Consider the following 23,442-nt stretch of genomic DNA (forward strand, 5'->3'; position numbering starts at 1 on the left):
TTGATATTCCCTAAAGAAAATAATATGTGACACTTAGGATTATAGGAGTATACTACTGGAGAAGTATACGTGTCACGAATTAGTTAATAAGGTTTAAGAAAATACTTGTTTTTTTCTTGTGGGGGAAAAAGCATCTTATACTTCTTAAAAATCTTCCCAAGAACTTACAGAAATGCAAGTGCTACAGTATACCCAGGCAGGCAGCAATTAGTCTTATCAAATTTATGGATATCTTTTAATAAAAGTGTTCCTGGTTTAAATAGTTTAAAATTTACATAATTGTTATTAATAAAATTTTATTAAAACAGGCAATATATGAATACATTTTTGTCACAAAACTAAACTCTTTTTTTTTTTTTTTTTTTGAGACAGAGTCTTGCTTTGTTGCCTAGGCTAGAGTGAGTGCCGTGGTGTCAGCCTAGCTCACAGCAACCTCAAACTCCTGGGCTCAAGCGATCCTTCTGTCTCAGCCTCCCAAGTAGCTGGGACTACAGGCATGCGCCACCATGCCCGGCTAATTTTTTTTCTATATATATTAGTTGGCCAATTAGTTTCTTTCTATTTATAGTAGAGACGGGGTCTCGCTCTTGCTCAGGCTGGTTTCGAACTCCCGACCTCGAGCGATCCGCCCGCCTCGGCCTCCCAGAGAGCTAGGATTACAGGCGTGAGCCACCGCGCCCGGCCTAAACTCTTTTTTAAATCACTACCTAGGTCTTGGTCTACAATTCTCAGAGGTAACCACAGTCATCAGTTTATTTTTCCTTATCGAACTTATTTTTTACATATATATATGTGTGTGTGCATATGTATATGTACACACACATGTATATTTCTATTAAAAATATAGCATTATTTTGTCGATATGGATATGTTTTTAAAAAGGGGATAATGCCCTACATGTAGTAAAACTTAATTTTAATGATTCTTTTCCCATGTCTAAACATATATAACAACCTCATTACAAAATAAACTTTTTAATCTTGGATAATTTTCCAGCATGTGAATATGCCATCATTTACTATGGAATTCCCTGATACATATTTTAGCTTATTTACAAGTTCTTGCTATAACAAACTTTAATATATTTTTTATTGTGTGTGTATATGTATGTATGTATATTTCTAATGTAAGTTCTAAAATGCTCAACTGCTTAATCATGAGATATATGCATCTTAAATTTTAATAGATATTGTAAAATTTCTCTCCAAAATGGCTATATTAATTTATATCCCAATAGCAAATGAGTATTTATTTTTTTACACATTTGCCAATACTTAAGCTCTTTGATTTATACCAAAATCTGAGGATAAAAGTAATCTGTTATTTTACCGTTTCTCTAATTATTAGTGAGTTTATATTTATTGATCATTTGCATTTTAAAACAATCTAAAGCTAGTTCTTTCTTTCTTTCTTTTTTTGTTTTTTTTGAGACAGAGTCTTGCTTTGTTGCCCAGACTAGAGTGAGTGCTGTGGCATCAGCCTAGCTCACAGCAACCTCAAACTCCTGGACTCGAGTGATCCTACTGCCTCAGCCTCCCGAGTAGCTGGGACTACAGGCATGCATCACCATGCCCAGCTAATTTTTTCTATATATATTAGTTGGCCAATTAATTTCTTTCTATTTATAGTAGAGACGGGGTCTTGCTCTTGCTCAGGCTGGTTTCGAACTCCTGACCTGGAGCAATCCGCCCACCTTGGCCTCCCAGAGTGCTAGGATTACAGGCGTGAGCCGCCGTGCGCAGCCTCAAAGCTAGTTCTTTCAAAAGCCCAATAAAATAGACAAATTGTTGGCAAGTAGTACTGGGAAAAAGCATACATTAAAAATGAACACTGAGAAACATAAAATGGAGACATAGTTGAACAACTTATTTTATGATGCTAGAACAATTCTGATTTCAAAATCACATAAGAGTACAAGCAAACTGCAAAATCCAAACTAAAGTCTTAACAAGATTCAATTAACACATTAAAAAGATATGTAACAAATATGGTTTATTCCTGAGAATTATAGTTTAATTTTAGAAAATCTAGCTGTGTAATTCTGTATATTGGTAGATTAAAAGAGAAAAATCTACATAATTTCAATAAATCCCAAAGAAAACAACTTGAAAAATTCAACACCTATTCATGATTTAAAAACACACAAAAAAACTTCTCCAAAAACTAAGAACAAATTAAGAACTAAAAATGTGATTTAAAAAAGTATCTATCAAAAACCTGTAACAAGGCCGGGCGCAGTGGCTCACGCCTGTAATCCTAGCACTCTGGGAGGCCGAGGCGGGAGGATTGCTCGAGGTCAGGAGTTTGAAACCAGCCTGAGCAAGAGCGAGACCCCATCTCTACTATAAATAGAAAGAAATTAATTGGCCAGCTAATATATATAGAAAAAATTAGCCAGGCATGGTGGCGCATGCCTGTAGTCCCAACTACTCGGGAGGCTGAGACAGAAGGATTGCTTGAGCCCAGGAGTTTGAGGTTGCTGTGAGCTAGGCTGACGCCACGGCACTCACTCTAGCCTGGGCAACAAAGTGAGACTCTGTCTCAAAAACAAAACAAAACAAAACAAAAAAAAACCTATAACAGGTATACAAAAATATGCACAAATTACTAAAACCAAATTGGGATATTGCATGAAATTTCCCCTTAAAAGGGCCCAAAGCTTTTGAGAAATTTTCAATGATTGCCACAGTCATGCATTTTTAATGTGGGAGATTATACTTCTGATAAACACAGACTAGCAATGCTTACCTGCTTTAGTGCTTTCTTGCTGTGCTTCTGTGATGGAGAAATGACTTTACCTGCTGGAATGGTGGGTGATGGGCAGCCTGATTGGGGAGAGGATGGCTGTGACAGTCTAGACGATACTAGGGGAAAAAAGGGACAATGAAACATTTTGTTATCAGAGTTGCTATCAAGCACCATTCCTTCCCCAATCATATGCTGCTACCTGTATTAAGAACTGTGACCAAACACTTTTGGGAAGGATCTTCTTTTTGGAGTTCTACTGCAAACAGCCTCCCTTTTCAGTTTATTTCCTCAGAAAGCTCTAGTGAAGGATGATAGGATGGGGAAGGTATGGGTATTAGTATTCATTACTTTTCATTCTTTAATTTTTCAATAGGATTGAAGAAGCAGGAAGTAGAACATAAACCATGAGTCATCAAATTAGATAAAACTTAGAAAAGATTCTAGGGCCCTCTTTGGGCAGTATCTATGTTCTCAAGGTAAATCTAATGACAATATGATATAGTAGAAGAGCCTTGGATTAACAGTTTAAAATCAAGGCAATCAGGCCATGAGATCTCAAAAATTCTACCATAAGTTTTAATCCCTACATTTCTTCATTTCTTAAATCAATCGTTTGGGCTTACTAAGTGTTAGAAGGCATTTTAAGATTTCTCTAATAGAAACAATATGGGTTTGCGCAGGATGTAACCACTCTACTTCACCAGCTGTTTTATATAGTCTTGACAGAGCATAGCCAAATCATGGATAAGTTCTTCCTTTAAGAACTATACCTCTTATAATAAATAGCAAGTAGATTTTTATGTGCTATAAAGTTCAACAGTATGTATTGTTTATGATAAAGAACACAGAAAATGCTGATTCAGATCCTTAATTTAAAAGAAAATTATAATCACTACTGCTCGTGATGACTCTTGAAGAGTGCACATTTACTAATGTCTTCCTCTTTTAATAGTAGTTCACATCTAAGATATATTCCACATTAAGTTATCCATGCCATTATGCCACAAATTTACCATATACTTTAGTTTGCTTTATTTCATATTTCTAGAAAGTATATTTTAAAATTTTGTTTTACTTTCATAAAATTATAAAACTACTTTATGTAAGTCTAGCTCCCTTCCTTAACTAAATTTCGTAGGAAGTTATCTTAATTCATCAGTATACCACCCTTCTCCTATAGAAAACCATTTTCAATAGTTTTTTGTTTACCTTTCCATTGTTAATCTGTGTTTTTGCCTTTATATATGTATATTTTTAATACTTTTACTAATTTCTTTCAACAAAAGATCACATACTATTAATTGTCTAGCACTTTTTTTTCACTTAATATATCCTAGAGAATATTCTGCATAGAATTCCATTGTGTAGACACACTATAATTTCTTCCACCAGACTTTGTTGATGGGTATTTGGGTTCTCTCTGGCTTTTTGCTCTTATCACTGCAATGTCTTAACAGTAGTTCCTAAGGTGTGGTACCCAGAACAAAAACATCACTACCTAAAAATCTAATAGAAATGCAAATTATTGGGTTCAAGCCTAGATCTACTGAATCAGAAACTCTGAAAGTAGGTTCCAGGAATCTGCATGATATGTTCTTTAAGTGATTCTGATGCATGCTCAAGTTTGAGAAACACTGGTCTATTTAATCTATGCCATTTTGTATTTTTGAGAGTATATCTTTGAGATAGATTCTTAGGGATTTGCTAGGCCAAAAGATAAACACATATGCTTTCAAAAGCAATAGAGAAAAAAGTTTCCTATTCTCAGGTTTTAAAAGGAATTCACCCATGTTGTCTATTTGTTTGGAATTTATCCTGGAGTGTGGTGTGAAAAAGGACACACTTTCATCTTTTTGACTATTCAGTTGTTTCAACGTTTTTGCACGTTACAAAGACAATGCTTGGGTTTTTTTCTTGCTGATGTTGTTATTGCAAATGTGTGGTTTTTCTTTCCATTATTATCTATATGTAAGGTAGTTGACTGCTATATATTAATATTAATTTTATTGACATCATGCTATTTTACTAAATTCTCTTATCAATATTTATGTTCAGTGATTCTTTTGTGTTTCTCAGATACAAAACAGTATCATCTAAAAAGAGAGGTAAGTTTTACCCTTTCCTTTCTGATTCTTGTTGCATGTTACTTCAATTGTTTTCTCTTGCTTACCTATATTGAAATAAATATCCCTAACAAAATGTTAAAAGAATGGAGATAGTAGGTACATGTTTTTCACTTGTTCTGGCTGAAGAGTAAGCTACTAGTGTTTCCCCCTTCAGATACTGGCTTTTTGACTAAGTTATCATGTTAAAGAAGTATCCATCAATTCTACATTTTATTCAGAATTAAATTTACTCAAAGACCTTTTCAGCAAGAATAGAGATGCAAATAATTTTTCATATTAGCTCTATTAATATGATGAATAATAATGGATTTCCCAGTAGTGACTATATATACAATCCAAAAATTCCATTTGTTTATGATATATAGTTTAAATGTATAACTGGATTCTATATGGTAATTTTTTATTTAAGATTTTGCTTCGATGTTCATTAGATAACTTTGTAGTCTCTGGAAAACTTTAAAAATTTGCTTCTAAAAAGAATCTGGATAATCTATACTAGGTCACACTTAAAGACCTAGAAGGCCACAGGTTCCCACCCCTGTCCTAGGGTGTCTACAAACAACCTAATACAGTCAATTTCATTCTTAAAATGTCACAGTATTAAAAGCTTTACCTTAAAGACAGAGAATGGAAAGGGTAATTGGCATTACCCTTTCCATTCCACTCTTTACTGGAAGCCCTAGCCAGTATAATATGGCAATAAATAAATAAATAAAGCTGCATTATTCATAAATCACATGTTTGTATAAGTAGACAATCCTAAGATTAAAACTATATATAAAGTATCAGATTTTAAAAGTTAATTCAGCAATGTTGGTGCAATGTCAATGGTGGGAGAGGCAATCCACCAGGGGCCCTGAATGTTGCTGCATTTACACAATGGATATGCCAAGAATGCAAGTCCCTGAACACTCTTTACCTAGGCCATCTCTCAGGGTTATGTATGTAGCAAGTAACCTTGAGATGAGGCAGTATCTCTTCCCAGGCAAAGTATGCTTGCTTTTACTTACAATAAAATCAGTGAATCCCTCAATGTTTCTTGTCTGAGATGCAAACCCACTGCATGAGTAGCATGCACTCTGGGTCCTGTGACACCTGGGGGTGAAGGGGAATTGACACAAAAAGTAGGCTGATATTCATATTGCTTCCTATGTTGTGGATAATATGGTCATTTTTCTCTGACTCAGAAGTCCTGTATCTTCTGTCAGTATCCATGACCCAGTCAGAGAGTAACTTGTTAGCGTACAAATAAGATAAAATACTAAACCCTTCAAAGGCACTGACAGTCTATTTATGCAAGTTAACTGTATTTCTATATATCAACAACTATAAGATGAAAAAATTCTAAAGCCATTCACAATAGAAAAAAATGCCAAGAAATAGTTCTAATAAAAAGTGTATAAGACCTCTACACAGAAAAATCCATGGCATTAATAAAAGAAATTAAACTGCAAAAAATAGAATATACCACAATCATGGATTGAAAGGCTCAATAATATAAACATGTCAAGAGAACTCAAACTCATCTATAGAATCAATGTAATCCTAACCAAAATCAGGTTAATGAGAGCAGGAACATGGAAACTGACAAGATGCTTCTAAAATTTACATGGAGATGAGCCAGATATCAAGATTAATTACAAAGCTACAGTAATTAAAAGGGGGTAGTATTACTGTAAGGAAAGATAAAATATGTCATTGGAACAGTCCAGAAACCAACCCATAAATGTATGGTCAATTGACGTATGACACTGAGGACAATGGAATTAAGTAAAGGAAAGGATAGTCTTTTAAAAAAATTGTGCTAGAGAATTTAGATATTCATGTAGGAATAAACAAATAAAATGATGATCCTTATTTCACACAATACAGAAAAATCACAGATGGTCTGTAGATCTAAATGCAAAAGATAAAAGAATAAAGCTTTTCACACACACACACACACACAGAGGAAACTACCTTCATGTCAGCGTAATAGGCTATTTTCCTAAGAAAGGAAATACAGAGTGCATTAAGAAATTGTATTCATCAAAAGATACCTTCAAGAATGAGAAGACAAGCCACAGAAGTTATTTGCAATAAATATATTCAACAAAGAAAAATATAAATAACTACAAGTTACAAAAGAAGATAGTCCATAGAGAAAGTGGACAAAGATTGGAACAGGCATTGCACCAAAGATGATAGCCAAATGATTAATAATGAAAAGGAGTCAGATTCCACTAGTAAGCAAGGAAAGGCAACTTACAACCACATGGGATAAAATTACTCACTCACTGAAGCCTAAAATTAAAAAGACTAACAATACCCAGGACTGGTGATCATGTAAAATAACTGGAACAGTCATACATTGCTGGTGAGAATGTAAATTAATATAACTACTTGAAAGACTGCTTGGCTGTACATATTAATAGTATAGTTAATTCCACTATTGACTATATACCCAACAGAAATGAGTAATAGAAGAAAGACATTTAAAAACAGTAGAATTAGGCTGGTGGCTCACGCCTGTAATACTAGCACTTTGGGAAGCCTAATCGGGCGGATCACTTGAGGCCAGTTCAAGACCAGCCTGAACAAGAGGGAGACCTCATCTCTACAAAAAAAAGAAAAAATTAGCCAACCATGGTATCGTCTGCCTGTAGTCCCAGCTACTCAGGAGGCTGAGGCAGGAGGATCACCTGAGCCTAGCCAGGGGTTTGAGGTTGCAGTAAGCTATGATTATGCCACTACACTCTAGCCAGGGTGACAGAATGAGAACCTGTCTTAAAAAAAATAAACAGTAGAATTAATTGTAATAGGCAAAAAATAGAAATAACTTACATGTTCATCAGTGGTAGAATAGATTAATAAAATTGAGTTCTGGTAGATATTTATACAATGGACCGCTATCGCTATACAGATTTAAGAATTTCATATATTTCTACAAACAAAAATATGGATCAATCTTACATTCATTGAGCAAAAAAATATATATGACTTGATTTATATAAGTTTAAAAACTATCTCTGGACACCATTCTATTTTAGACAAGTCTCATCTATGCTGTTGGAAGTTGTTAGAGTGGTTATTTTGGCGTACTGGGCTAATATTTTGCTTCTTGATCCAAGTTCATGGTGCTGTACTGTTTGTGAAAATTCAACAAGCTGTATACTTATAATATGTGTACTTTAATGAACACAGGTTGAGCATCCCAAATCTGAAAATCTGATATGCTCCAAAGTCTGAAACTTTTTGAGGGCCAACATAATACTCAAAGGAACTGCTCATTAGAGCACTTCAAATTTTGGATTTTCTGAATTTCCGATGCTCAATCCATATAATGTAAATATTCCAAAATCTGAAAAAATCCAAAATCCAAAACACGTCTGGCCCCAAGCATTTCAGATAAAGGATACTCAATCTGTACACATTATAATCTAAGAAAAATTTTTAAATGTATATTAACAGAAGTCAGGACAGTGATTACTTTTGAGAAAGTATGAATAGTGACTGGGAGATGGCATGATGTTTCTGCAGTGCTGACAAAGGATCATTATGGTAAATTATTAACTGATTAATTAATATGTATTCATGGAGGTGGAATTATTTTCTGTTCTCAATTCAAAGAAATAAAAGATCATTTCATATTTTTTCTTCTTTAAAAATAGCATTTGGCGGGCCGGGCGCTGTGGCTCACGCCTGTAATCCTAGCTCTTGGGAGGCCGAGGCGGGTGGATTGCTCAAGGTCAGGAGTTCAAAACCAGCCTGAGCAAGAGCGAGACCCCGTCTCTACTATAAATAGAAAGAAATTAATTGGCCAACTGATATATATATAAAAAAAAAAATTAGCCGGGCATGGTGGCACATGCCTGTAGTCCCAGCTACTCGGGAGGCTGAGGCAGGAGGATCGCTTGAGCCCAGGAGTTTGAGGTTGCTGTGAGCTAGGCTGACGCCACGGCACTCACTCTAGCCTGGAAAACAAAGCGAGACTCTGTCTCAAAAAAAAAAAAAAAATAGCATTTGGTATTCCCTTTTTGTAAGGCTGAAAAATCATCCATAAATACAAAAGTGAGAATAAACATTTAGATACTTTCACAGAAATTTGACATTGCCGTGCCATTCTCATTGCATTTATAAAAGTATCAGTCCAAAATGGATTAGAGGAAAAAACTGTTCTTTTATGATGAATAATATGAGACTAAACCACCTAACTGAGGAAGTGGTGATGGGAATGGGGGTGTATGGGAAGGGCATAAGCAAAGTTCTCTAGGATTACATCTTGAAAAAAAAGATATTAAAAATAAGACCTTGTTTGAAAAATAAACATTAAGGCTGCATTTTAACTATTCATATATCAAGGCCCTGCTTATAATCTTTTCTTACAAAGTGGCACTTACAGAAAAATAATCCCTTACATTTCTCTACTACCACTGTTACTTCAAATGAAATTAATCATGTCATCAATTAATGTCCAATCCTACACCAGGAAAATATACTACCCACAACAAATGATTCTCAACAAAATGTAAATGAATTCTTTTAATCTATGTACCAGTGATCAGAGATAAATTGAGCTAACCTAAACACTAGTGAATAGAAAAACAAATAAAAGAAGCAAATATATTAACTCACATACTTAATGGACAAGAGAATTAAACCAGAAAAAAGGTCTATAAACAATCTTGTTCCTCTTGGTACCTGGCTATGAAAATTTGGAAGAGTCACCAGAGTTGCCATTCGCTCTCTTTTCTGACCCATACCTTAATTTTCCTAAGAAATTACTTTGTGCATACCAACAACCTACAAATAATGACACTACCACTAAAGATTAAGTCTGATCCAAATTTCTTTCCCTCCACGAATCCCAGCCAAACTTACCTTGCTATGGCTTCCTGAAATCACTGTGTACATTCCCACCTTCTTGCTTTTATATATGTTTTATTTCCATAATAAACCTGTCTTCCCTAGTGATTAAACTCTCAAGGAAAGGATGATACCTTGGAACTTTTTATAATTCATAAAATACTTATAGTAACCCAGGTGAAGTTAACTTAGTATCCCTTCCCTAATGCTGTCATAATATAATAAATATAAACACATGTGACTTATTAAGTCATGTGCTAATTATCTGCTTATTTTTTATACTACTAGATATGATGGCCCACATCTTATTCAAATTTGATTCCCAGATATCTGGCAAATAATATTAACTGGAGAAAGAATGAGTGTGGCAAGTAGTTTAAACAGAGATGTTACTTTGGTTGTTGCAAATAAACTAATGGCTTAAACAACACTTTTTAACCCTTTGCATTCACTTGCTTTCTTCTCGATTCCTTTATTCTACTCGGGATTTAATTTTTTAAATACCCTAGATTTTACAAAGCGCGGCAGTAGAATAAAAAACTGGAGTTTCTTTTCGTACAAACTTATTTATTTGGATTTTTTAATATTTCAAAGTATTGATACATTCAAAGAGTAATTTTAATCTCTATAATTTTTGCTGTGTCGAGTCACACTTGACATCCGAGTGCAAAGGGTTAAGATTATAACCTAATTGACTGGTACTCCAATGTGGACTGCTCAACAGATTGAAAGAATTCTTATTTAAGAACACTTTTTAATCTAATTAGAAACAAAAATGCTTGCTTCCACAGAAACATACATAGCAAAAGATTATCAAATTTCTGTTCAAAAGATCAGCAGTTACTATTACTTGATTTAAAAAACCAAAAAAAATTACACACAGAAAAAACTCAAACAGTAATCTAGTAAAGAAATGATTTTTTAAAGCTTAATATTAAGTGTTTTCAGAAAAACTGTTAAAACAAATTTTAGAACTTAAGGTTCATCAATTTTACATAGTTTACTGAAGTAGTGTCAGTGGATATTTACCTACCACTCACTAAGTTCAGAAGATACTACTTTTCACATACATTAGAGAATTGAGAATTTTCCATTTCAACAGCTGATTATAATATTGAACATGGTCAAAAAGATATGAACTACTAACATTAGATGCAGTTGGGTTAAAAGTTTTAATTAGTATCTGGCTTAAATTTTTACTTTCTCCTAAAGATATTCAATGGGCCCTTCAGAAGTATTGGGGAGACTATCAGAGAAACTGGAGCAGTAATAACAAAATTGAAATTTAAGAGCTATATACAGTCGAAGAATTGATAGTTGAAGGACTGATAACAACCCAAGTTTCCAAGATTTTATCTTTAAAAATAGTATGCTTCTCTTGAGGAAGAGGTTTTATTCTAACAATAGTCTTTCATTAGAGGTAACAGAACCTTTTCAGTTCTAAATCCCTTCTCTCATACCAAGTGCAGTCTACTCCAAACTGGGCTAGGAGTCCAAATTAAAAATATGCAAAGAGTACCCTAACCAAAGTGGGAAAGGACCAGCCAAGTCCTAATAGAGCAGCCGTCTGTAGTATAAGACAGAGCTAAAATCACCAAAAACCCCAGAAAAAAAGAGAACAGCTCCCATAGGTCTCTCTCCACCCAAGTTAACTTTTGTCAAAAGGAGTTCTGCCCCCTGTATACTTTTGAAAGGAGACATAACCATCCATATTCAGTAACTTAACATACACATACAAATGATGTCAGAGGGTAGATAGGTCTATGGTATTTTAAATAACTCCAGACACATTATATATCAAATTCATGATTAAAAGAAGTTATGAACAAGCAGTAAAATTACATTAGTTTATGTTCCCGGAAATAGTGATTACTTACAGAGAAAATGTATACTACATATAATTAATTTTTTTCATAAGACGCTTTAAAAGCAGACCAAAATCTCTATCAGAAGAAAGATAAAAATAATACTCCTACAGTTGCTTCATAATACAATATTATACTTTATTTTGGGGAAGAGGCAGAGACTTAACTATGATCATTAAAAAGCAACAAAAATAGTTGATTTTAGTAATCATTTTCTGGAGTTACTCCTCCTTACCTTGGCTTGGAATTCCATAAAACTCTTCTCTGAACATTGTTTCCTGTCTGAAAACTAAGAACCAAAACTACAAACTTCTAAGTTCTTCCACTTTACACAGAAGTCAATAAACTAGTTTTAATATCGGACTGGATTTCAAGATTCTATTCTCTGTTCCTATTTGGCTGAAAGTTATACATATTATCAAGAGAGTTTCTATCGATTTTCAACTAGAAGTATCAGTTTTGCTGTCGGAGCTCTTTATTTTCGTACATAAAAGGAAGTGGGTTTTGATACTATCTCAATGTTCTTCCTGTCTTACAATGCATTTGAAATAGAGTGATGTCAGATTGAGAGTAAAAGCCCTAAGTAAGAAAAAGAACAGGCACAATTAGTTTGCTTTAAATTTATTGATAACTAAAACTGATTCAAAACTGCTTTGCTGCATGCTGCTAGTATCACTGCTGGCTACAAGTCTGTCACTTTAATTTGCACTGGACTACAAAAACACTCATATATATACCTAAAAATTCATATGGTACGTATACCATAGGTATGGCCCATGAATGACAGGTGCATATTCTATGAGAAACTAAATCATTCTTCATTATTAGTAGCTTGGCATTTATCCATTTATTTTATTTTTTTTTTTTTGAGACACAGTCTCACTCTGTTGCCCAAGCTAGAGTGCTGTGGCGTCAGCCTAGCTCACAGCAACCTCAAACTCCTGGGCTCAAGCAATCCTCTTGCCTCAGCCTCCTGAGTAGCTAGGACCATAGGCATGCGCCACCATGCCTGGCTAATTATATATATATATATATATATATATATTTTTTTTTAGTTGGCCGATTCATTTCTTTCTATTTGTAGTAGAGACAGGGTCTCACTCTTGGCTCAGGCTGGTTTCAAACTCCTGACCTTGAGCGATCCCTCCCACCTCAGCCTTCCGGAGTGCTAGGATTACAGGCGTGAGCCACCATGCCTAGTCGGATCCATTTCTTGAGAATATCAGAGCTGCTTAGGTAAATATGAATTATATGAGACATCATGTGCACCTCTCAACCCCGCCTTCCAAACACCACATACAGCTCATTGTCCTCTCAGTTTTCTAAACCACCTAAACCCTGAAGAGAATTTTTCAGAACATCCCATCTTACTGTAAACCAAGGACAAATAATCAACATTGTGATAATTTCTAGAAGAGGAATGAATGAAAGGGAGCTCAAAAACAACTTAACTGGACCCAAGTTAGAATTTGGTATTACTCTGCTGTTAATGTCTTCTATTATTATGCTATTCAAATCTACCTATTAAGCTACTGAAAATAGGGTTCTGTGATTATTTTTTAGATCTTCCTGTATCTTAAAACATTTACATAAAATCCTTACAGATAGCCATTAATAAGCATTATATCTGAGCACAAGAAGCACAGAAGCAACAGTCACTACTCGAACAGCTACTGCAGCATATATGACTCTTGAAAAGCAAGGACTCCCATATATGTATTCCTAAACAATCATTTTGTTGCTAGTTTACTAGACTGACCTTTAATATTGATTTCCCCCTTCTAACCTCAAACAGGAAACATGAATCTTGCTAATTGTTTCACTTGCCTGATGACATGGCTTGCTTCCTAATCTTAAATGTATTAATTTCCAAACTTAAAAAGAGAAGTTTAAATTGGGGAGAAGCAGGGGAGAGCCAGAGCTCTTCTCATTTTTGTCTTCACCCTTTCAAAAATAGGTGCTTAGTGGACCCGAGGAATAGAAGGCCCTAGGACCATACCACCTTTTACTATTAACAGGGATTACTTTAAAATTACACATCAAGAATAATGTTCAGAGGCCAGCCCCATTTGTCTTGCTTTCATTGCATTTGTTCCTAACAATTGAAGTCTGAGTAGCTCTCCAAGTGGTTATGATTCAAAGCTAAGATCCTCTGATTACAAAGTTAGCCCAAATTGCATATGCAGTAACTATACCAGAGAGCATAGATAAGGCCACCAATCAACTCAATTTTCTCTAGGAGTAGCATAAACATTGAACACAGGGATGGTAATGAATCAGAACTATTTTTCTGATATAGACAAATTAATAGCTCTGAAGGCACTTAAATGAACGAGCCTAGTATCCTACAAACATAACCTTAGCTTCTAGAGCCAAAGACAGCTCATCTATCATCACTCAAATCTAAGAGGATATTCAAGTTAGGGAAAATCCTGAATGTCTACTTTGCTGTGGAATATCTCTGTATCAGTCCTTGTAAATGAATCATCATGAGTTGGCTTAAAATTTGCCTTACCATGTACAGCAAAATTATAAATATTGGGGTAAAAAAGATTTGCCCTCTTCAAATACTCTGACAAGAAACTGCCCACACAAAAACTGCACATAGATGTTTACAGCAGCTTTACTCATAATTGCCAAAGTTTGGAAACAACCAAGATGTCTTTCAGTAGGTGAATGGATAAACTGTAGCACACCCAATGATGGAATACTCTTCAGCACTAAAAGGAAATGAGCTGTCACGCCATGAAAAAATGTGGAGGAATCTTAAATGCACATTACTAAATAAAAGAAGCCAATTTGAAAAGTTTCCAACTATAAGACATTCTGGAAAAGGCAAAACTATGGAAATGATAAGAAGTCTGTGATCGCCAAGGGTTAGGAGGGAGGAAGGTACAAACAGATGAAGCACAGAGGATTTCAGAGCAATGAAACTATTCTGTATGATACTATAATGGTGAATACATGTCATTACATGTTACACATTTATCCAAAGCCATACAACATACTCCCAAGAATAAATTCTAACGTACACTATGGACTTTGGGTGATAATGATGTGCCAATGTAGGGTTAGCAACAGGGTTAGCAATTTTAACAAATATATCACTCTGGTGGGGGACACTGATGGAGGGAGGCTGTGCATCTGTGGGGGCAGGGAGTACATGGGAAATCTTTTACCTTACAATCAATTTTACTGTGAACATAAAACTGTTCTCAAAAAGAAAGGATTTTTAAAAAGAAATGTCTTGGACACACTAGCCATATTTCAAGTTTTCAATAGGCCCATGTAGCTAATGGCTATTGTGTTGTGCTGAACAGCAAAGATACAAACATTTCCATCACTGCAGGAAACTCTCCCAACAGTACTGTTCTGGAGGGTAAGAGAAAGAGACTGACTGACCTGGGGTCTGGGAAAAGAGGAATTACTGACAAGGACATTTGCCTTACAGCATTTAGCACTGTATTGAAGGATCAGGTAGATTTACCTTTCCTTTTCCACCTGCTCTTTTTTCCCTCTTTGTTGCTGCCACCATCACTGCTGCTGCTGCTGTTCTCAGAACTCTGGGAATCTGACTGACCATCACTGCTTTCTTCTGAACCTTCTGATAGCTCTTTCACCCCATCCGGCACATCTTTCTGAAAATGTAGGCATCCAATTAGGATTAATCATTACCATTTCAGCAAACAGGAATTAAATTTCTGGTATGCAACACTGCAATTTAATTGCACTGATTAATTTTTAGCATTATAGGATTCTGTAGCAGAACCAGCAATATCTTCTGAATTCCTGTCATCTCTCTTTTTGGATCAAATAAGCTAACGTTTCCATCTACAGCCAAAGATAAAATTATACACAACATTCACATGCATACAAAATAGAGGCTTAAATTAGACAAAAAATGGGTAGTCCAGGTAAATATTCTGGATAAAAAACTAAATAATAACATTTTTGTTAAATATATGTACATCCGTGTGTGTGTGTGTGTGTGTGTGTGTGTGTGTGTGTGTGTGTGTGAAGTACCATTATGTACTTTGAATCCAGTTAGAGAATCAGAGTGTGGATATCAAAAGATAGTGCATTATTTGAATCTAACTGGTTGCTGAATATTGGTAAGTAGCAAGGGTCAAGAAAAAAGAAGTCATTTTGAAAAATCAAATTGTTGGCAAGAAAAAAAAAAGAAAGATATCATTTAAAAAAAATCACATCAGGGCCGGGCATTTTGAAAAATCAAATTGTTGGCAAGAAAAAAAAAAAGATATAATTTAAAAAAAAATCACATTAGGGCCGGGCACAGTGGCTCATGCCTGTAATCCTAGCTCTCTGGGAGGCCAAGGCAGGCGGATCGTTTTGAGTTCAAGAGTTCGAAACCAGCTTGAGCAAGAGCGAGACCCGTCTCTACTATAAATAGAAAGAAATTAATTGGCCAACTAATATATAGAGAAAAAAATTAGCCGGACATGGTGGCGCATGCCTGTAGTCCCAGCTACTCGGGAGGCTGAGGCAGTAGGATTGCTTGAGCCCAGGAGTTTGAGGTTGCTGTGAGCTAGGCTGACGCCATGGCACTCACTCTAGCCTGGGCAACAAAGCGAGACTCTGTCTCCAAAAAAAAAAAAATCACATTAATCTCTTCATCTTCTCCTAACTGTGCAGACTTGGTCAAAGTCTTATCCTCTCAGGCCCTTGGTCTTAATGTCTCATGCTTCAGTTTCCCTATCTCTATAAGGTACAGATAATAGTACCTATCTTAATAAAAGATCATTCTGAAGTTAAATGAGCTAATAACTGTAAAATGCTAAGAATATTTTCTGGTCTAAGAGCTCAATAAATATTAGCTACTATATTTATGTAATAAATAAAAATATACACATATAGCGAAACACATCAATGAATGTTATTTCTAAGTTATAAAACTATATAGATGGTTCTTTTTTCCCCCTCAACATTTTATTTGCCCACATATTTTTATAATCAGATAAAAAATAATTCTGACACACAAAATGTGACCCTCCTACACATCTGGCACCCATATGACACATTACAGCCAAGCTATAAACTTCAATCTAGTAAATAACAGTTACTTTCTATTTAAGTTTATGCCCCAGTGCCATTTCTCTCTGAGCCACCTCTTATGTTATATTCTTAAAATACACACCCCATATTTTTCTATTATTTCCATCAAAATGCAGGGCAGTTTTATAGAGTTAGTTGCCAGTCAGACATCTTGACCTGTAAGTTCAACAAGTATATGAAATATAAATATAATTACTTTCTTTTCTTAAACTTGTGGCCCCTTCAGAATCAACTGCTCATGCCCCAAATTTTAGAATCATTTTCAAGCCCTCTTTTACTCACTCCAAATGCTATATATTCTATTTCTCTAATGTCCCTTTGCCTCCATCTCTTTTACCACTCTCTTAGTTCAGGAACTGAGTATCTCTTCCAAATAAGTATAATCACCTTTTTGACAGATTTCCTGCTTCATCCTTTTAAAAATCTACCCTACTTGAATTATCTTCCTAAAAAATATATTTGATCCTGCTATTCTCCTGAGAACCACTGCCCTCTACTACACATACACACAGCTCAATCAGGTTTTCAAGTGTCTCCAGTGTTTGATCTCTACCTAACGTTTACCACTCCCTCACTCCTTACCACATAAACCCACAGAAAGATTATGGTCTAACCACTCCAATTTCCTCTACTTTCAAATCCATTCTGAATCCTTCCATCTGTGCCTTCGCTTAAGCTATTCCCACGTCCTAGAAGGCCCTTCCTCTCATCACTTATCTGACAAAGACCAGTTAAAACTGACAAGTTAACAACAAAAAACTTTCTAGATCCCTTTATTCAAAATTCATCTGTCTGTATTACTGCATTACTTTATAGCACAGTGCATTTTCTGAGCATGCAATTATTTCATTTACTATAATGTGAACTTCAAGAGATCAGGAACCACAGTTTATCTCTCTTATAGCCTCTACAGTATCCAGCATAGATGTGGTATTGTGATACAGAAGAAACATATATTTGGTCTCTGACCACAGTTCCTGACATAGAGCACCTTTTAGTTCTTGTAATTTCCTAAGCAATAGTGGTACTCGGAGAATCTTTTGTTCTCATATTTGGTCTCTGACCCTGGTTTCTAACAGAGAGCTCCTAAGACCTCTATAATTTCCTGATAGAAACACTTTTGTTCTAATAAGACGACTCTTGTTGGACTCCTGGATAGCCTCAGAGTGGGTGCTGGTTACCAGGGGAACCAACCGTGTGATTAGAAAGCTGGAATTTTCACTCCACTCCCCAACTTCAGGGAGGGGAGAGGAGCTGAAGGTTAAGCTGGTCATCAATGGCCAGTGATTTAATCAATCATGCCTATGTAATGAGGCCTCCAGAAACCCAAAAGCACTGATTTTGGAGAGCTTTAAGATAATTGAACACAAGGAGGCATTGGGAGCATGGAAGCACATCAGGAAGGCATGGAAGCTCTGTATACCTTCCCACATACCTCACCCTATACATTTCTTCTATCTGGCTGTTGATCGGTATCTTCTGTAATACCATTTATAATAAATGAGTAAATACAAGTAAAGCATCTCTCTGAGTTCTGTGAGCCATCCCAGCAGATTAACCAAGCCCGAGGGGGGAAATCCCAATTTATAACAAGTCAGTCAGAAGTACAGGTCACAACCTGGGGCTTGTGATTGGACTCTGAAATAGGGGGCAGTCTGGTGGGACTGAGCCCTCAAACTGTGGAATCTGACAATATCTCCAGACAATGTTAGAAATTGGTTAAATTAGAGGACTCCCAGATGATGTCTGCTGTACAACTGCATGGTATGTAAGGAGAAAACACCATATATCTGGTGTCAGAAGTACTGCACTGAGTGGTGTGTGAGAATAGGAAAAACATTTGTTTTTTTTTTCCTATCTCTACAATAGAGTAGGCACATTTAATCAATTATATTAACAATATGGAACAGCTAAAACCAAAAAGAAATGCAGAAAGCTCCATGTGGGAGTAAAGCCCTATCACCTCAGGAAATTCATCAAAGTATATAAAAAGGAGGTAGGTAAGTAGATTAGACTTTTTTAATGTTAGGGGGCTCCATACAACCACTGAGCATAGCACAATGCTAAAAAGGTAATACATATATACTGTGTTTCCCCGAAAATAAGACCTACCCATAAAATAAGCCCTAGCAGGATTTCTAAGCATTTGTGCAATATAAGCCCTACCCCGAAAATAAGACCTAGTGATGGGTATGGCTATGCAGTGTATCTGCACAACCCATGCATTTCATCATGGAGTGGTAAAGAAGACAAGCAGCCCTTCTTATCTGCCCCATCATGACAGCTACTATCCCAGAGGTGACCGGAGAGGTGCGGGCAGCCCCACCAACAAAGTCGGCTCCCCTTTCAGGTCCCAGCCATCCTGTGCGTGCTGCAAGCTGAGGCTTTGAGGGGAAAATAATGCAACCCCTGAAAATAAGCCCTAGGGTGTTTTCTTGAGGAAAAATAAATATAAGACACTGTCTTATTTTCAGGGAAACACAGTAGATGGACACAGTCATTGCCTGCCAAGTATGCATTCTCCTTCTGCTGATAAATTTCATTTGGGAAAACCCTCTCTTCTCAATTCACCTTGCTTAAACAGCCTTAATCTTAATCTTTTATCAAGGGTGATGATGAATCTAAGACAAATTAAAATTAAGCCATATTAGAATTGTAAGAGGCTCCTGCTTTAGTTCTTTAACTTTTTTCTCTCCAGACTTATAATGGGCAGAGTAGAGTGATAGGAATGATGTTATATACCATGAGGAGAGAGCCTGACTGAAAATGAAGCCAAGAGAACGTGGAGAGACCAAACACTGATGACATCACTTGAACTACTGGATCTAGCCTGGGTTTCCCTAGAATTTTCAGTTACATGAGCTAGCGAATTCTGTCTTACTCGAGCTCATTTGAGTTGGTTTTCTTGTTTGTACGTGAAAGGATACTGTTAAGTAAAGGTTCTTTCTCATTGCAGGAATTAGAAATTAGTAGAATAGAAAGAATATGGGCTTGGGAGTTCAATCAGATCTGGCTTCATATTCTTGTTCTGATACTATCTGGCCAACAATGGCCAAGAAAATCCAATCTTCTGAACTTTGGCATTCTCCATTATAAATAAGGAAAAATAATCACAACTGTGAATTATAGTGGATAATTAAATGAGAAAGTAACCCACAATGTTCCACAGTAACACTCAATTATCATTCAAATGTTCTGAGGCTTTAAAAAAGTCATTGAAAGTCATTTAAATTTCATCCTTCCAAGATAAGATTATCATAAAGAATAAAAATAAAGTTACTTCTCTGATCTACCTATAGATAGTTACAGATTAGTTTTAAAAAAATGTATTGGTTATAAGGTTGAAAATACTACTTCTCCCTAAAAATAAGCTATTCAAGAACAGAATTCTACCCTCTATGACTCAAACACTATTTTTATGCCGTCACTTCTTGTTTTTCTTTTTAAATGACTCCCCAACAAAAATATTTACCTTCAAGGTATATACTCCCATTCTGCCTGGAACCTTATAGAAGATGCCCTCTTCACCTCTAGAGTTTGTGTGCAGCATTGCATTCAGGCACGCAAGAGGAGAAGTTCCACTGCAAAACAAAAAGATGATGACAAAGAACACAATGATTAGCTTCTGTGTCTAAATATCCTATTTAACACTGACTTAAGATAAAATTAATTGGTTAGTATTCCTTTGACTTACACATATTTTATAAACTATAAAAAGTCTATCAATATAGAAAGAGGCTGCCATGGAGAAAACAGATATAAAATTCATTCCCATCTATCTAAAGAAAAAATAATTCCTTAATCCCAATCCAGTATCAAGTAAGTCAAGTACAATACAGTAGTATCACAAATATATTTTGTAAACATTCTACTTTATTTAGCACAAGCTTCACAATCGTCCAGAGGTAAAAAAAGGAAAAGACACACACACACACACACACACACACACACACACACGTTCAAATAAACAGTATTAATTTCCTTGCATACTGATGCACCAGACTGAATTTGGGTCATGAAACTATCACATTGCCATGATCTCTTCCATTTAAACCTATCAAGATATCACTTAGAAAGGTATTAATATGCTTGTGAATATTCATTATGTATGTAGCAACTTAGTTATGTGTTTATTAATTAATAATTATTAATTTATTTATTATATTTTCTAGAATTTAAGCATATGATAAAATCTGTAAAAAATTTAAAATATTTTATATATAATATATTTAATATATTAAATATATATTATATAATATAAATTATATATTTTATGTATAAAATATATAAATATTTAAAATATCTGTAAAATTTAAATATATTATTTTCTAATTATATAATAATATATATTATATATTATATTATATATAAATAATATTAATTATTATATATATTATATATTATTTTCTAATTATAATCATATTTCATTTTCCTGTCTTTTTGTACTTACCTAACAAATAGGAAGTGCTTTTTCCCTTTCTTAAGGGAATGGCACTAATAGTTTACCACTGAACCTAATGTTAGTTTATTATTTAAGATAATTACTCACATATAAGAAAAAGACAACTGTAGATCAGATGCACACTTTTTAACATACACCAAATGAAATCATATGCATTAAAGAGTTCAATATAAAATATCAAAATTGACGAGCATAAAATTAAGTAAAATTATGTTTATCTCAGATGATTAACCTTTAGTTTTTATGCAATGGGAATTATAAAAACATCAAGAAATTAGATAATATTAAAATTAAGAACTTCTAAATAAGAACAATATAATACAGAAAATAAAAGTAAGGTAGTAGGAAAAACATTGTTAAAAGTCAGGTATTAGCATAAGTTTAAGAGCTGTAGTATTAATATTTAAAGACAGTACTATAATACTTAAAGACAGTATTCATATAGCTAAAGAAAATACTACAAACATTGTTAGATAAACTATTAGAATATGTCATACAAAAATACAAGTAGCAAGCAAACATAGGAAGTTCTTATGGAAGCAATCAAATTGGAAATAATCAGGCGTCAGGAGTCACTGAAAATGTGTGGTGTCCTTAAATTTTTTTTTTTTTTAATTTCTCACAATACTTAAGGTATACTTAAGGCTTAACTGCATATTTCCAACTGTTCTCCCTCTCAGCTCTCTGTTGTTGCTATTCAATAACCAAAAATAATCCTACTAGAAGAGGCTATTAAATATCTTGGGTATACCTAAAGATGAGAGAGCAGGGACATTGAGTCCACTGTCTTTTGGTACTATGAAGGTGTTGAGGGTCAAAAACTAGAAAGGTTTGTTTCCCCTAACAACACAGGTGGAGAACAACAACAACAAAAATACAGAAAAACCTTTTGCTAAAGAAAGTATTGGGCATTTACAGGTTGATTTTCAAAGCTATGTTTATCCAATTTGGATATGTGCACGTTAAAAATACAAGTAATGCAATTCCAATCAGGATCCCAAAGCTTCTATCAAGGAAATATATTAAAAGTTGCCAAGAAATTTCTAGGAAAAAATGATGGGAGACTTAAGAAGATTAAATTGTACTCTAAACTGCCATTATTGAAGCAGTATGTTTCTAGGACAGGAAATATGGGCAATGAACACTCTCACAGACTACAGATAGAAGAAAAGAGCAAATGCAGAAACAAATCATAATAAATTGAAAAGTTACCATTTACACTTAGTAGGAAGATGGGGTCATGCCATGGTTCCCATTATTTGATTACCTGGCATCTGTTCCCCTTTCTTCTGGAGATAGTACAAAAATTACCTGTGAAACAGCCCTTTTCCCACTCTCAATCTTGTGGCTGAGAACAACTTAAATCCCATGCTCATCACAGGGGTAAATCCAAACTGGCTTAAGCTAATCAGTTTGTCCCACCCTACTCGTTGGTCCAAGTCCACAATGACAGATTTAGGAACAAATACATGACTTAATCAGGGCCAACAATCAAAGAAAACAGTATAACCTAGAAGATAGAGAAAGCTTTCTATAGAAGAGAAAAAAAACCCAAAACCACAAAAGAAAGAAACATGCTGACTATATAAAAATAAAAATTTCTATATGGGGAAAAAAAATACAACAAAATATAAAAAATATATGAAGCTGGTATAATTAACTGCAAAACATACAGCAGACAAAAGATTAACAGTCTTAAGAAGAGATTCATTTAGGAAAACACAAACAACCCATTAGAAAAAATAAAGGTTATGAACAAATGATTCATAAAATATCAATGAAAATGACCAATAAAACACATGAAAAGCTCAAACTTAACGGCGTCAAAAGAAAGCAAATTAAATCAAGATACTATTGGTCTGACTGGGAGAAATGAAATGGATTCAAGCCTTATACCAATGTTGATTTCCTTGTTTTGACATTGTACTATATTTATATAAGATACTACCATTGAAGGAAGCTAGGTGAAATGTATGTGGAACTCTATGTACTATTTTTGCAATTTCCTTTGAGTCTATGATTATTTCAAAATAAAAGAAAAAACCAAATGGATTAAGAAAAAATCTACTGCCGATAAGGTTATGAGCAAATAAGCGCTCACAGATTGTGGGGTAAGGGGGGACTGAAAACTGCTACCTTTCCCCACATTTCTCATTTTTCCCTTAGGAAAGTAACATGGAAGTATCCATTAAAATTAAAAATATCTGGGACCCCTGATGCAACAGTCCTACTTGAATCTATCCTACCAAATTAAGGCCATAAGTTAAGTACATATGTACAAGGATTTACTCCACCATTTGAAGCATCAAAGCACTGAAAAATG

The 23,442-nt window shown here is 34.9% G+C and overlaps 1 protein-coding gene across 4 annotated transcripts in view; it reads right to left on the reverse strand.

The window, feature by feature from the left end:
* Window positions 1–23,442, reverse strand: part of ASXL2 (ASXL transcriptional regulator 2) — a 110,704-nt gene that overhangs the window by 24,759 nt on the left and 62,503 nt on the right. For 3 of the 4 annotated variants that reach the window (XM_076000612.1, XM_012788150.3, XM_076000611.1), the window contains 3 exons: window positions 20,130–20,238; window positions 15,072–15,222; window positions 2,749–2,864 (listed from right to left, as the gene is read on the reverse strand). In XM_076000612.1, coding sequence (XP_075856727.1) covers window positions 2,749–2,864; window positions 15,072–15,222; window positions 20,130–20,207 — 345 coding nt within the window. In that variant the 5' untranslated portion in view covers window positions 20,208–20,238. Of the gene's footprint in view, window positions 1–2,748; window positions 2,865–2,947; window positions 12,559–15,071; window positions 15,223–20,129; window positions 20,239–23,442 lie in introns of those variants that run through there. The other variant, XM_076000613.1, reaches the window with a different exon arrangement.

The sequence above is a fragment of the Microcebus murinus genome, chromosome 3, assembly GCF_040939455.1.
Source record: "Microcebus murinus isolate Inina chromosome 3, M.murinus_Inina_mat1.0, whole genome shotgun sequence".
Taxonomy (NCBI): Eukaryota; Metazoa; Chordata; class Mammalia; order Primates; family Cheirogaleidae; genus Microcebus; species Microcebus murinus.